At 39.0% G+C, this 17,004-nt stretch overlaps 1 protein-coding gene across 1 annotated transcript in view; it reads left to right on the top strand.

The window, feature by feature from the left end:
* CCDC170 (coiled-coil domain containing 170) overlaps positions 1 to 17,004 on the top strand; it is a gene marked incomplete at its 5' end in the record, with an annotated part of 97,257 nt that overhangs the window by 43,778 nt on the left and 36,475 nt on the right. Inside the window, 2 exon segments of the mRNA XM_082406066.1 lie at positions 1,028 to 1,172; positions 5,334 to 5,519. Of these exon segments, the coding sequence (XP_082262192.1) occupies positions 1,028 to 1,172; positions 5,334 to 5,519 (331 nt within the window).

Here is a 17,004-nt window from a genome sequence, read left to right as displayed (position 1 = left end):
GCAAGAAAAAGTCTAGTGCCTCTTCGGCAGCTGCAGACTTTTTCCCGGGCTCCCTCCCGGCTAGCACCGAAGCCAGAGCCTCAGCTCTCAGCCCCCGCCCGCCCCGGCGGCTGAGCAGACAAGCCTCTCGGGCTGGTGAGTGCTGCTCGGCGCCGAACCTCCGTGCGGGAATCTCTCCGCTTTGCCCTCCGCACCCCTGTGGCTGTGCTCTCCTCCGTGGCTCCGAAGCTTCCCCCTCCGCCACCCGCAGTCTCCGCCCGCAAAGGGGCATCTAGTGTGTGGAAACCTTTCCTCCTTCACGGCTCCCTCCCACTGGTGCAGGTCCCGTCTCTATTCTTTTGTCTCTGTTGTTTCTTTTTTTCTTTTGCCCTACCCAAGTACGTGGGGATTTTCTTGCCTTTTGGGAGGTCTGACGTCTTCTGCCAGCATTCAGTGGGTGTTCTGTAGGAGCAGTTCCACGTGTAGATGTATTTCTACTGTATCTGTGGGAAGGAAGGTGATCTCCGCGTCTTACTCTTCCGCCATCTTGCCTCGTCCCCACTGATGTATTTTTTATTATAGTTATGCTTGGCCATGAGCCAGGGAAAGCTCTAAGTAACCCTTATGGATCATTGTGTAGTGACCAAAGCATGGTCTCTAGACCCAATGTAGCATCACTCTCTTTCTTCCCCATGAAGCCACAACAGAGACTCACAGCTGCGTGGATCCATGTGTGATCTAGAGAACCACCTTCCACTTTTGCAGATCCTAAAATGTCAGGAACAGGAGGCAGATAATTTGTCTCCCTTGCTAAGATGCCGTAAAGATCTCCCTACATTTCTGCAAAGTGTACGTGCCCCAGAGTTGTTTCCACTTTTCTCCCTCTTTTACTGGGCTTGCAAAACGATATCGTGCTCTGTGTCTGGGAAACTGTGTTGTGTTGAAATGATTATTGGTTACTTCCCGACAGAGAGCTTGAGTTCTGAACTTTGACGAATGTTATCTTCTTTGGTGTTAAAACTTGACTTATTTGTTATTCGCCCAACAGAAAATGTTTAAAGGAAAACGAGGAGAATAAGGATCAAGTCTCACAGAATTGCAGGAAACATGAGGAATTTCTGACTCAACTTCATGACTGCCTAGATCCAGGGAAGAAGAATGAAAAGGCATCAGATGAAGATTTAATTCTAAAGGTATTTGTATGAAGATTAAAAAGACTATACATTTAGTGGTCATTCTGAAGTGTGCCATAAAGGAAGAGCTGTAGTTGAGTCTGGGGGTGCAGGAGAACAGGACAGGAGCCCTAGTACAGTATTAATTGACTGCGTGACCTGGGAAAAACCATATCACCTCTCTGAGACTCAATTCCAAGATCCTTTCTAGCATTATTTGAGATTAATTATTCTCCAGAAGGGATTGACTGTTTTGTCTAAAATGTATTTAGGTTGTCAAATACAACTAATTATTCATTTTAATGATTTGTTTTAGGAAGATTTTTGTTTGTTTGTTTTAGTTACAGACAGAAACACATACACACACACAACCAAAACCAAAACCAGCTGTGTGTCATTTTTGGGATACTTTTTGAGCATAAGGTTAAGATTATCTCTAAAGTACTTTTTAATTTTACACTAAAGCCAAATAAATAAAAATCCTACTTTAATGGTAGGTTGCCACTGAGATGGAAATTAATTATATCACTACCTGGACTGTAGTGATTCATTAGAGAGCCTGAAGGTATTTGAATGGACACCATATCTTTGCTCATTTATAAACCTTTCGTATCCTTGCTTCCTGATAGATTTCCATGCAGCCATTCTTTTTTTTAAAAAAAATTTTATTTATTTATTTAAATGGACGTATAGTTGATTTACAATGTTGTGTTAGTTTCAGGTGTACAGCAAAGTGATTCATATACATATGATTCAGTAATATATATATATATATGTATTATATATATATTCTTTTTCAGATTCTTTTCCCTTATAAGTTATTATAAATTATTGAGTATAGTTCCCTGTGCTATAAAGTAGGTTCTTGTTGGTTGTCTATTTTATATATAGTAGCGTGTATATGTTAGCCTCAAACTCCTAAGTTATCCCTCCCCCCCCTTCCCCCTTTGGTTACCATAAGTTTGTTCTCTATGTCTGTGGGTCTATTTCTATTTTGTACATAAGTTCATTTGGATAATTTTTTTTTAGATTCCACATATAAGCGATAGCATATGATATTTTTCTTTCTCTGTCTGGCTTACGTCACTTAGTATCATAATCTCTAAGTCCATCCATGTTGCTGCAAATGGCATTATTTCATTCTTTTCTGTGGCTGAGTAATATTCCATTGTGTATATGTACCGCATCTTCTTTATCCATTCATCTGTTGATGGACATTTAGGTTGCTTCCATGTCTTGGCTATTGTAAACAGCACTGCAATGACCACTGGGGATGCAGCCATTCTTTATTTTTTTTTTTTTTAAATACATGGACTCCCGTATTTATTTCTTTTTTAAAATTAGTTAATTAATTAATTAATTTTTGGCTGTGTTGGGTCTTCGTTTCTGTGCGAGGGCTTTCTCTAGTTGCGGCAAGCGGGGGCCACTCTTCATTGCGGTGCACGGGCCTCTCACTATCGCGGCCTCTCTTGTTGCGGAGCACAGGCTCCAGATGCGCAGGCTTAGTAATTGTGGCTCACGGGCCCAGTTGCTCCGCGGCATGTGGGATCTTCCCAGACCAGGGCTCGAACCCGTGTCCCCTGCATTGGCAGGCAGATTCCCAACCACTGTGCCACCAGGGAAGCCCGATGCAGCCATTCTTAAAGGCCTCCCCTCAGTGGGTTATTAGTAAGCGTCCCACATGAACTCTGTGAAAGCTGCAAAATGATAACATTTTGCTTCAGGAAGTTCCACCTCACTCATGGGTTTTGGTTGCTCAGGCCTGGGGTCTGTCTGATACCCTCAAGGTGCTGGATTCAGCTCCTCCTCTTCCCTGTTGCTAACATGTGACCGGGAGCCTGGCAGGAAAAGTCCACTTCACATTGTAGTTTGGGGGGTTATCTTTAAAGCCAAGTGGTGGGGAAAAGAAAAGGAAATTAAGAACTTCTTCTTTCCGGCACCCTTTCCCTCATCAGAGACAATCTCCAGGTGCTAATCTGGGTGTTAATACTGTATTAATCTTGCCTTTTTATATTCTGTGCTTCGAATGCTTTGACATCTGGGGCCTTGCTGACCCAGGAAAGACTGGGTCCCAGGATTAGCCAATTCCTAGTAAATGACTCTCCTGGGTGCACAGCTTTCATATGCAAACCAACAACCAATACAGAGCCCACACCCCAGCCACTTCTTCTATCAGGCTTTTATACTCTGGGCCACTATCCAACTAATCACCCCAGGGTCAGGTGCCAGACAACTAGAGGTGGCGCCTACACTCCAGAACCCACTGAAATTACGCAAACTAGGCAATTCTAAGCTTGCTTACCCTGCCTCACCCATTTCTTCCTGTGGAAAACATGTTTTCTCCTGGCTCTCTCTGTCTCCTGACCAGCCCTGGTGCTCCCTGGGTGGCCCTGCATGGCATGGTGTGGCCCTTCCTCTCAGAAGCTGTGAGCAACACAGTTTCAGTGTCTCCTGATCCGTTGGCCTCACCATACCTGAATGATGATATAACCTATATTTTAAACAGGTACTGGGACCCTAGAGTTTTGGCATCCCAATCACCTGAGGAGGTCCCTGTCTTAAAAAAAAAAAAAACCCAAAAATCTCACTGGCCAAGAGCAAAAAGGCTACTGTCTTGAACACTCGCTAGGTGTTCCCCTGAGAAGGTGAACAAAACCACTGCAACTTCAAAGCCATTCCCTTACTTTTATTGCCCTTATAACCGCATGTACACACACACTCTAAGGAAACAGTAGAAAAGAAGGGATTCCTTATTTGACATTCATTCATCCATTTCCCATACATTTAGTGAGTGATTACAGGATGCTAGACACTGTTCTGGGTGCTGGGATACAGCAGTGAATGAGACAAGACTGAGTCTGTGCCCTCCTAGAGCTTCCATTGTTGTGGTTAAAGATGCTGAGGAAATAAACAAATATCCAGTATTATCCCATGTAGTAAAAGGTGCAAAGAAGAAAAACAAATCAGGATATGGGGAAAGAGAGTGAAGCAGGCTAGAGGCATGGGATGCTACTTTAGGTAGACTGGCCGAGGAGTGCCCCTCTGAGATGGGGACTTTGAAAGGATGTTGGAGAGGAAGCATACAAATATGAGGAAAAGTGTTCAAGAGAGAGGGAAGGGCACTGAGTCAGGAGCACGGCACCATGTTGGCAAATTGCTGAGGCTAAAAGATACGTCACTTCCCCTGATTGTCCTAACACAAATGCTGACCCTGTCATGAGGGGTTTCAGGTCTTTCTACAGGCATCCTTGAGCTGTCTTCGTGGCTGTTTCCCTGGGGCCAAGGAGCCTGGTTGGTTTTATTTTCCCTCCTTGTAAATCATACAAGTCTTATTCTCCCAGCTAACCACTCGAATACATTGTTTGAGCATGTTATTCAGGATTTTTCTATGCTTATATTAATAAGAAGGATTTTCTTTTTTTAAAAAAGAGAGTCCTGGGCTTCCCTGGTGGCGCACTGGTTGAGAATCTGCCTGCCAATGCAGGGGACACGGGTTCGAGCCCTGGTCTGGGAAGATCCCACATGCCGCGGAGCAACTAGGCCCGTGGGCCACAACTACTGAGCCTGCGCGTCTGGAGCCCGTGCTCCACAGCAAGAGAGGCCGCGATAGTGAGAGACCCGTGCACCGCGATGAAGAGTGGCCCCCGCTTGCCGCAGCTAGAGAAAGCCCTCGCACAGAAACGAAGACCCAACACAGCCAAAAATATATTAATTAATTAATTAATTAATTAATTAAAAAAAAAAAGAGTCCTGCTTTCTTCTCTGTATGTCCCCACCCTGTGCCAGGTAACACCTTGCAGGCAGTTGGTGCCAGTGGATGTGGGCTGAATAGAACGCCCTTGCTTCCTTGCCTGCTGTAACTGTAGAAACATCACCGGCCCTTGAGTATTTAGCAGCCAGGGGCTTGCTGATGCTTGTTCTTCTGGGAGCTTTTGGCTGAACTCTCATCATTGTTGCCTTGTAGCTACCTTTTGATTAATTTTAATTTGACCACTGGGTCTGCACATAACAAGAGCATTTAGAGGCTGCCTTTGAAAAAGTTATCTTTTGAGTGGATGGAGGGATAGCTCTTTTCCTGTTTTCATGTGATAATGCGATCATTGGGGTTTATAGATCAGAATTGCTTAGAGTGGTATGAAATTATTAATTTTTACGGGACAGCTGTAATTGCTTTCTCTTCAGCTTGGAGAGCTGTGCAAGGAAAACGCATTCGTGAAAGGACAAATTGTTACTCTTGAAGAGACTAAAAATGTCCATGAGATGGAGGCAAAAGCTAGCGGAGAAACAATCACGAGGCTGGCTTCAGAAGTAAACAGAGAGCAGCAAAAAGCTGCCTCCTGCGTTGAAGAGAAAGACAAGCTGAACCAGGTACAGTATGTGGAGCGTGTTTATGAAGCAGAAATTGAAAACCAGCTGTGGATGAGCACACTAGTGTTATTGACTGCAATTTCAAAGGCTCCTCTCAGCAGGAGGGCTGGGGCTCCATGGGTGTCAGTGACCTGATCTGGCCACTGGATACAGTTTTTTTCTAATTAGAAAAAAAGAAATACAAAACACTTCAAAGTAAAAAGTTTGTAGCTAATACGTCTTATTTGGTTAAACTGTAAGGATTACAAAATTTTTAAATTAATTTTTGAACAAATAGGTAATGCGTTCACAAGATACAAAATTCTAAATGGACACAGGGGAATGTGATGAGAAGTTATCCCCCAATCCCTTCCCCCCAGCCACCCAGTTGGTCTCTCTAGAGGCAACCTGTTAACAATTTTTATATACCTTTCTAGAAATATTCTACATATATATATATGCATATTCTTTTTATTTATTTTTAACACAAATGGCAACATACTCTGCACCTCTATGTTTTTCTTTTTATTTACTTTTAAAAAAATTGGTAAGACACTGCACACTATTATACACAAGGCTGCTATGAATAATCTATCAGTTCTCATATGTGAGACTATATCAGCAAGACAAAAATCCTAGAAGTAGACTTGCTGGGTCAAAGGATATGGGGTTTGTAATTTTGAGAGATATTGCCAAAGGGAAGTGACTCTTAATTCCAAACTTCTATTTATCCAATGAATTGCTTTACCTTTTAAACTAGCTGGAGCCTGTTTGAGCATGGGAATTAATACTGTATTTTTTTTAACACTATATAATCCTTTAATTATATTTTTAAAATTTTGTGTCAAGGAAACTAATTATGGGATTAATAATAACAATTAATTTCCAAAAGCAAAAGTGAGCTAGTGCAATCAGTTAATAAAATACATAGGAGAACACTGAAGAGTAAAGGAGATGGAGTTTAAAATTAAGGAATGACTAATGCTGAAAAAGAGAGGCTTCATGAAGGGTGAGGGTTCAGTGGTGTCCCACGGGCTGTGACGGGGGTTCTGGAGTTGGCGGGATACAGTAGAAGGAGCCATCTTTGTGGGATCATCTCTTAGGTCTTCCAGGTCTACAGTGACCTCACTGCCAAGCTGAGGTGAGATGGGAAGTTGGAATATGAAAGTGATCCACAGTAATGATAATAATTTCTATTTCCCCCCATTTCTCTGTATCAAAAGCCCTTCTTACCACTGGATTTCTTCTTCTGTCACATTAACTTTGTGAAATGAGTAAAAATTTTATCACTGTTATCAAGTCACTTCAATCATTTGAGCACCTTGTCTTAGTCTCCTTCGGCTATCATAATAAAATGCCATACACTGGGTGGCTTAAAAAACAGACATTTATTTCTCATAGTTCTGGAGGCTGGGAGGTAATTACATTTAGTGACCTCATCTAAATGTAATTACCTCTCAATGGTCCCATCTCCAGACACCATCACGTTGGATGCTAGGGCTTCAACATACGAATTTTGAAGGGACACAATTCAAATAACTCAATTATTTTTCTTCAAATTTTTCTTACAAAAAATTTCAAACATGTATAGAAAGGAATACAATGAACATCCATTTATTACCCACCCAAATGCAACAGTTGTTAGCATTTTGCTGTATTTGCTTTATTACTTTGTATACACACACACACACACACACACACACAAAATAGGTTTAGACATCGTATGTATTGTTTCTGACTACAGCAGCATATATATTCTAAGAATACGGACATTACTGTACATAATCACAATATCATTATCACATCTAAAAGTCAACAATAATGCCACAATATCATCCTTGGAGGTTATCAGACCCACAAGTTTTTTGTACTCCTTAAGAGGTGGAATTTAATCCCCCTCCCCTTGTGGGCTGGATGAATTGGCTCACTTCCAGTGAGCGGAATATGTCAGAAGTGGTGGGATCTCACTTATGAGGTTGGGTTATGAAAACACTGTGGCTTTTGTCTTAGATACACTCTCTTGAATTCCCTTGCATCATTGCTTTTGAGGAACACCAGCTGTCATGTGGTGGGGCACTCAGGTAGCCAGCTGCATGGCCCAGGTGCCCAGGAACCGAGGCCTATCAGCTACCATGTGAGTGAGCTTGGAAGTGGATCCTCCTTCAGATGATCTTGAGATGACAGTAGCCCTGGTCAACAGCTTGACTATAACCTTCTGAGAGACCTTGAGCAAGAAACACCCAGCTAAGTCAGTCCCAGATTTTTGGTCCATAGTGCTGTGAGATAATAAATGTTTGTTGTGTTAAGCCACTAAATTTGGGCTAATTTGTTACACAGCAATAGATAATCAATAACCATCTAATATTGACATTCAAATTTCATCATTTTCTACAAGAATGTCTTTTATAGCTGTTTTCTTTCCCAAATTGGGGCTCAGTCTAGGTTCATTCATTGCATTTATTTGTTATGTTTAACCTTTTATAGTTTTTCAAAAAATATTATTGACTTGTACAGAGTACAGAGCAGTGGTCTGATTGATTGTTTCTTCAAGATGTTATTTAACTTGCTTATCTATGCCCTGTACACTTAAAGTTGGATCTAGGGACTGTATTGGATTCAGGTTAAACCTTTTTTCACAAAAAATTAATGAATTAATTAATTTTTGGCTGCGTTGGGCCTTTGTTGCTGCACGTGGGCTTTCTCTAGCTGTGGTGAGCAGGGGCTACTCTTTGTTGTGGTGAGTGGGCTTCTCATTGTGGTGGCTTCTCTTGTTGTGGAGCACGGGCTCTAGGCACGCGGGCTTCAGTAGTTGTGGCATGTGGACTCAGTAGTTGTGGCTTGTGGGCTCTAGAGCACAGGCTCAGTAGTTGTGGCGCACGGGCTTAGTTGCTCTGCAGCATGTGGGATCTTCCTGGACCAGGGATTGAACGTCTGTCCCCTGCATTGGCAGGCGGATTCTTAACCACTGCGCCACCAGGGAAATCCCCAGGTTAAACCTTTTTGGCAAGAATATTTCAAAGCTAAAGTTGTATACTTCATATTGCATTGCATTAGAAGCAGATAGTGTTAGATTTTTTCCATTGTTGCTGAAACTAAGTTTGATTGCCCATATATTTAGTGTAAAGGTACATTTTTTTTTTCCTGCAGTTAAGTAAGGTATCTGTGGGGTGATCATTGGCAGGTTATTTCTGTTCCGCATCAAGTTGACCTAGTGATGTCATCATCCATTGATTCTTTTCTGTATTAACTTACATCAGGGGTGGCAAAGTGGTAATATTCGAATTTCATCTTTCCTTCTACTTATTAGTTGACATTCTTACATAAAGAAAAGCTTTTTGTTTTCTTACCTTTTATTTTCAATTCTATGGACACATGGATTTTTATTTATTGATACTTAATATGTTATAATCAATTATTCTCCTTTTGGCTTTCCAATCCTCCATGTTTGGCCAGGACGAGTCCCTACAAGATGGTCTCTGTGACCTTATAACCTGACTCCTTTAGTCTTTCAATGCTTCCTTGCCTTTTGACAGAAGATGATATCTTAGGCTCAATTTTCAGACCACAGAACTAAAAGCAACCTATTCTTTATGGAGCTTTGGCTCCTTTTACTGGGGAATGGTGCTTAGAAACCAAGATTCAGGCTTTAGGTGTGCTCATTGCTATTGGGGTGTCATTGCTTTCAGTGGACAGAGCTAGAAATACTTTTTTTAGTAATAAATTAATACTGGTATTTTTAATTAAAAGTAATATTCTAGAGTTAATTAGAATATTACTTTTAATTAAAATTAATTAATTAAAAATTAATTTAAAATTAATTAATTTATTAATAAATTAATATCTTTTAACTTTATATTAGTATCTTTTGGATCCTAACAATAATATTTACTCATTTGCTTTGTCTTAACATATACATAAAATTATTTGAAAATTACACTTTCAATATTCTACCTATAAGTAAACTTTCTTAGTGAAGTTTAAGACTCTCAGACTTTTCTGGAGATGAGCAGTAGGAAATGACAGTGTATTGCAAGAGCACATTAAAAATACAGCACTTATTCCTCTTCTTATATGTGTCTTTACTTGTAAATGACTGATGATGCAACATTGTTCAGACTTGTGAAACACATTCACATTGGGATCAAGTTCCTGCCAAAATAATACAAATTATTAAAAAAATATGGGCAGTAAAAAACTTGAGGTCTTTAATAAAGTGCTCATTCATGGGATTATGACTCCAAAGATTTACTACTGAAAAACACTGTCAAGTGGTTTTGCTGGCACATTAATGTTCTCAGGGAGAGTTTTCATAATGCTTTCTAAAGCTCTGTTTTTGAGGTTGGAAACTTACTTTATTAAAAGTCCAGAATGACTGCTGAGGTAGAAGTATCTGCAGGGCTGGGGTGCTGTTTCTACCAAACTCAGCTTTTCTTATTATCTTAATGATTTTTTTTAAGTTACTTTATGAAAATTCCCAAATAAAAATCCAGGTGATTTATTATACATATGGATAATATATTATTTGACAATCTTTAATAGTTAAAATTGCAGTACGTTTTAAAAACTTTTATAGATTGGCACCTTTTTTTGTTGCTGTTGTCTCGAAATAATCTAATGCTGAGAAAAGTAGTCACTTTATCTACATTAGCCACACACATTTCCTATAGACCAGACATTTCAATCAGTGAATCAGAAATTAAACTTACATAATGGATTTAAAATAGCTTATTTTCCTTCACACTGTTCACATTTTCCTTAATTCTATTGGCCAGAATTGAAGCTAGGAAAGAATATTGGTTTTGGAGTCAGCAGGCTTGGTTTGGAAGGATGTCCCTTCTGCTTTCTTGGTTTGTTGTCTACAGCAGAGTGTGTAAGAGGGGAGAGGCTACGAGAGACACACTGAGCAGGGTGGCTCAGAGGCGAGGCTCTTGGGTTTTTTAATATAGGCTCCAGAATCATTTGGCTGTGTGATCTGAGGCATATGACTTTACCTCTTTGAACTTCAGTTTCTTGTATGTAAAATGGGAAAATAATTTAATGATCTACCTCTTACAGTTATCGTTAGGATTGAATGATGTAATCTACATATGGTACTCAAGACAAGCCCAGCACATAATTGATGCTCAGTGTTTTAATTTCCTTTTCCTAGTTATTTACTTTTATCTAGGGTTTAAACTAAATGTATGGTTATTTTAAGAGTACAGACATATGGAAAGAGTTCCTGGAAGTGAGAAATTATCAGACAGGATAAATTACTAAAGAAGTTAAAGATCTCTTTATAATCATAGAATCACAATGTTGGAAGTGACCCTAAGGTCTTTTAGAATCTAGATCATCTAACTCTCTATTTGAAATAAGAATCATCTCTAAAATGTCCCTGTCTAGCTAGTGCCCAGCCTTCCCTTGAACTCCTCCAGAGGCAGGGAACTCACAGGAGGTCCACCTCCTCTGTGCAGTCTTAATTGTTTGACAGTTCTTCACTGTAGCAAGTCAGGATCAAAATCCCTATAATTCACGTCCTCATCCTGGTTCTCTCTTTTTTTCCAGTTTTATGGAGATATAATCACTAAACAGTACTGTATAAGTAGAGCATAATGGTTTGACTTACATACATTGTGAAATGATTACACAATAAGTTTAGTGAGCATCCATCATCTCGTATAGATACAAAATTAAAGAAATAGAAAATTTTTTCCTTATGATGAGAACTCTCAGGATTTACTCTCTTAACAGCTGTCCCGTATAACATACGGCAGCGTTCATTATACTTATCATGTTGTACATCACATCCCTAGGATTTATTTGTCTTTTAACTGGGAGTTTGTACCTTTTGACTGCCTTCATCCAATTCCCCCTTCCCCTACCGCCCACCCCTGGCAACCGATGAGTTTGTTTGTTTTTCAAGTATATTTGTCCTACAACTCTATGTTAGTTCCTGTTATGCAACATAGTGATTTGATATTTCTGTACATTTCAAAATGATCATCATGGTAAGTCTAGTTACTGTCAGTCACAATAAAAGGATATTATGTAATTATTGATTATATTCCCCAATGTACATTTCATACCCATGACTCATTTATTTTGCAGCTGGAAGTTTGTACATCTTAGTCTCCCTCACCTACTTCTCTCCTTCCCTCATCCCCCTACCCTCTGGCAACCACCTGTTTGTTCTCTGTATCTATGACTTCATTTCTGTTTTGTTATGTCTGTTCATTTGTCTTTTAGATTGCACATATAAATGGAATCACACAGTGATTCTGTGTCTTTCTCTGTCTGACTTATTTCACTTAGCATAATACCCTGTAGGTCCATCCATGTTGTTGCAAATGGCAAGATTTCATTCTTTTTTTATAGCTGAGTTATATACATTCTTTTCTTATAGCTCAGTTTATAGCTGAGTTATGTGTATATATATATATATATATATATATATATATATATATATGTATGTATGTATATAAAATGCTGCAAGGAACATAAGGGTGCATATATCTTTTCTAATTAGTATTTTCATTTTCTTTGGATAAATATGGAATTGCTGGATGATATGGTTGTTCAATTTTATATTTTTTGAGGAATCTCCATATTGTTTTCCACAGAGGCTGCACCAATTTACATTCCACCAACTGTGAACAAGGGTCCTTTTCTCCACATCCTCACCAACACTTGCTATTTGTTGTTTTATTGATAATAACTGTGCTGACTGGTGAGAAGTAATATCTCATTGTGGTTTTGATTTTCAATAGTGATGGTGAGCATCTTTTCATGGATCTGTTGGCCATCTGTATGTCTTTTTGGAAAAATGTCTATTCAGGTTCTCTGCCCATTTTTCAATCTTGTTCTCTTTTTTTTTTTTTTTAATGTTGAGTTGTATCAGTTCTTTGTATATTTTGGCTTTTAACCTGTTAAAAGATTTATTGTTTGCAGATATCTTCTTCCATTCAATAGGCTGCCTTTTCATTTTGTTGATAGTTTCCTTTGCTGTACAACAGCTTTTTAGTTTGATGTAGTCCCATTTGTTTATTTTTGATTTTGTTTCCCTTGCCTGAGGAGACAGGTCCAAAAAAATATTACTAAGACTGATGTCAAAGAGCATATAGCCTATGTTTTTTTTCTAGAAGTTTTATGGTTTCAGGTCTTACATTTAAGTTTTTAATCCATTTTGAATTTATTCTTGTGTATGGTGTGAGGAAGTAGTCCAGTTTGATTGTTTTGCATGTAGCTGTCTAGTTTTTCCAACGCCATTTATTGACGAGGCTGTCTTTTTCCTACAGTATATTCTTGCCTCCTTTGTTGTAGATTAATTGCCCATATAAATGTGAGTTTATTTCTGGGGTCTCTATTCTATTCCATTGATCTACATGTCTGTTTTTGTGCCAGTACCACACAGTTTTGGTTACTGTAGCTCTGTGTAATAGTTTGAAATCAGGGAGCATGATACCTCCAGCTTTTTCTTCTTTCTGAAGAAGGTTTTGACTATTTGAGGTCTTTTGTGTTTCCATACAAATTTTAGAATTATTTGTTCTAATTCTGTGAAAAATACCATTGGTATTTTGATAGATACTGCATTGAATTTGTAGATTGCCTTGGGTAGTATGGTCATTTTAACAATATTAATTATTCCAGTCCATGATCATGGTATATTTTTTTATCTGTTTCTGTCAACTTCAGTTTCTTTCATCAGTGTCTTATAATCTTCTGAATACAGGTCTTTTACCTCCTTAGATTTATTTCTAGATATTCTATTCTTCTCAATGTGATTGCAAATGGGATAGTTTTCTTGATTTCTCTTCCCGATAGTTCATTGTTAGTATATAGAAATGCAACAGATTTTTGCATATTAATTTTGTATCCTACAACTTTACTGAATTCATTGATGAGTTCCAGTAGTTTTTTGGTGGCATCTTTAGGATTTTCTATGTATAGTATTATGTCATCTGCAAACATGACGGTTTTGCTTCTTCCTTTACAATTTTGATTCTTTTAATTTCTTTTTCTTGTCTGATTGTTGTGGCTAAGACTTCCAATACTATGTTGAGTAAAAGTGGCAAGAGTGGGCATCTTTATCTTGTTCCAGATCCTAGAGGAAATGCTTTCAGATTTTCACCATTGAGTATGATGTTAGCTGTGGGCTTGTCATATATATGGCCTTTATTATGTTGAGGTATATTCCCTCTATGCCCACTCTCTGGAGAGTTTTTTTTTATCATAAATGGATGTTGAATTCTGTCAAAATCTTTTTCTGCATCTATTGAGATGATCATATGATTTTTATTTTTCAATATATTAATGTAGTATATAACACTGATGGATTTGGAGATGTTGAAACATCCTTGCATCCCTGGGATAAATCCCTCTTGATCATGGGTATGATCCTTTTAATGTATTGTTAAAATTGATTTGCTAATTTATTGTTGACGATTTTTGCATCTATGTTTATCGGTGGTATTAGCCTGTAATTTTCTTTTTAGTGATTCTTTGTCTGGTTTTGGTATCAGGATAATACATGGCCTTGTGGAATGAGTTTGGAAGTGTTCCTTCCTTTGCAATTTTTTGAAACAATTCGAGAAGGATAGGTGTTAACTCTTCTCTAAATGTTTGGTAGAATTCACCTATGAAGCCATCTGATCCTGAAATTTTGTTTGTTGGAAGTTTTAAAATTACTGATTCAATTTTATTACTGGTGTTTGGTCTGTTCATATTTTCTATTTCTTCCTGATTCAGTCTTGGAAAATTGTATGTTTCTAGGAATTGGGGCTGGCTGAGTGGCCCAGGGTGTCCCAGAGCTGGTGTTGGCTCCTTCGTGTGTGGGCTGGGTCCTGACATGGCAGGTTCCTGGGTTGCAGTGGTCCTGGGTCTGTTGTCTGCCTGCTTGTGGGTGGAGTTGGTTCCTGGGGTGGCTGGCTGAGGGGCCCAAGGTATCTCAGAGCTGGTGTTGACCTCCTAGTGGCTGTGGCCAAGTAATATCAGCTGGCTGCGGGTCTTGGGGGTCCCAGGGCTAGTGCAGGTGTGCAGGTTGGTGGGGCCTGGTCCTGGGCATTCTGGTGGGGGGGCTAGGGGATTATGGGGTCCTAAGGCAGACAGCCAGCCTACTGGTGGTGCTGTATCCCTTCCCAGCTAGCTACTTGGCCTGCGGCATCCCAGTACTGGTGCCAACAGGATGGTGGGTAGGTCTGGGTCCTGGCGCTCATAAGCTAGAGGAGCTCACCATTCTAAAATGGTGAGTAATTAAAATGAAAATAAACACTAAAATAATATCTGCTCATATTATAAAAAATTAAAAATGTTCATAAGGCTCCAAAGTAAAATTTAAAATCATCTCTCCTTCCACTTCTAGCCTCACTTTACACTCTTGTTTTAACCTCTGATATTACCATTAAGACTTTAAAGCAATACATTTCTGTTCCTGATTCAACAACCTGAGATAGTATTTTTAGATGTTCTGCTATGATATATGATGAATTTAATGCCTCCTACTTTTTACTCCCATCGTTCTGCATTCCAGTTTTTATTATATTATTGTATTTACCTTGTCAAGGTTTGTAATATTTTCATTCTGTTCTGTAACTATAATTAAGTTTTCAATGCTTTGTCTTTAGGTTCATTCAACACATTTAAAGTAAATTAAAACAGAATTTAAAATAACATGATTGCATAAATATTTTTATTATGGGTCTAATCCTAGCATGTGATGCAGAACTCATTCCATTTTGACAATGTCCCTCTTAAAATTTCAGCTGGGAACTGTCCATGGTCCTCCAGGCACAGTCTGACCAGTTCAGGGCAGAGCGTTTTGCAGTACTGAAGTGAAGCCCAGGAACACACTGGCCTCATGGACAGTTAAATTTACTGTTAACTTGTATCGGGTTTTTCAATAATGGGAATTTCCAATTTAAGTTGAATTCTTATTATTTTCCAAGGTTGATAATGCCACTGGGACAGCTCAGATTTGGGAAAGGTCTTCCTCATTTTGAAGTAAAATGTTACTCTGCAGCTTCCACTCTAATAGATAATGGAATTACAGGGCCAAAGGATATTGTGCATATTACATGTTTTAGATATTTATATCAAAATTATACCTATTCACACTTCCACCAGCAATGTATGAGAGGACATGTTTGGGGGAATTTCTGAGTTTATTTGTTAATGTTAACTGCAGTAGGTAGAAATAACCAACGAATTTTTAATTTTATGAAATTTGTCTAGGGTTGGATGAATTAAGCTCAAGACAGAGGTTTTCTACCCTGATGATAATTAGTCATTTTAGTTTTGAGAGGCAGTTTGATCTCAGGCATATCCAAATCCATAGGATGGTTAGCAACATCGTAATAGGAATCAATTGTTTTAAAAACACAAACCTTTGAATGATTTCATTACTTAATGCATTTAATTGGGAAGTTAAATTGAGCACCTTGATCATATTATTTACAAATGTTTTTGTTAAAAGTAATTGTGAAGGGGTCATTATACATTTGTTGCATTAGTAGCACTGAATCTAAAGATTTGTTAATTTAAAACATTTTTAAAGTGATCCCTGTCACTGACTCGATAGGGTCTGTGCTCATTTGCCAGTGCGATTTCTTCTGTGGAGGTCAGCCCTGCTTTTGCTCTGAGGGAGCTACTTGTTTCTTGTTCTGTGTGTCAGTGTGCTCTGACAGCAGTCCCGAGGTCCTGGCCGGCGACACCAATGTCACATTACTTCAGCGTATCCTTGAGGTAGCCATGCAACCAGACTCCACTCTAGCCGCTGTCTCCCAATAGCTCTACAAGTAATTGCATTTGCAGTCTGAGGACATCTGTTTCCAGCAGACCGGCCGCGTGCCTCTGAATTCTGAAGCGCTTAATCAGAGCACTGGGGGAGCAGGTCCCCAAGGCCTTGTCGCTGGCTCCCAAGTCTGCATTTCATATGAGAAACAGCATATAGTTCACTGGGCTGAAATGTGTCCAGAAAAAAAAAGTCTGACCTGCTGCCATGTGCCACTATATTCTATGACCACAAAAGAATTTTCTGATTTTTATTAGACATAAGCATTGGTGCTTTGGATTTGTTAAAGAAGACTGTTTTGACCCTGGTCTCTAAGGCAGTGAGAAAACAGTCTGATATTGGGGTGGAAAAAATTCCTCATAGCTGAAATATTTTAATTGTGTTTATTGGTCTCCTGGTGTAAGCTGCCGATTGATTAGTTTATTCCAAACTGACAGTAAGTCTATAGTACTCAAGTGTCTGATATATTTTTTGTGTATTTTTAGGATCTTTTGTAAATTCCTGGTTAAAAATGTCTCTCCATTGGTCATGGAAACTCCCCTCTTTTGCATTAGGGACTTTCTTTCAATGTAAAAGTTAATATGTAATTTCCTATCGAGTTTTAGAACTCTGAGGGGATTAGGATTAATTTTCATCCCTGCATCATCGAACTTAGGACCTCAGTTTTCTAGACACACATTAGATGGTAGTTTCTAAGTAATACATGGGCCCAATTTATTATCGCCGATGCTGATACTA

The sequence above is a fragment of the Balaenoptera borealis genome (genome assembly GCF_965194805.1).
Source record: "Balaenoptera borealis genome assembly, chromosome: 9".
Lineage (NCBI taxonomy): Eukaryota > Metazoa > Chordata > Mammalia > Artiodactyla > Balaenopteridae > Balaenoptera > Balaenoptera borealis.
Note: the sequence above shows the minus strand (reverse complement) of the source record. Positions and strands in the feature narration are given on the sequence as shown.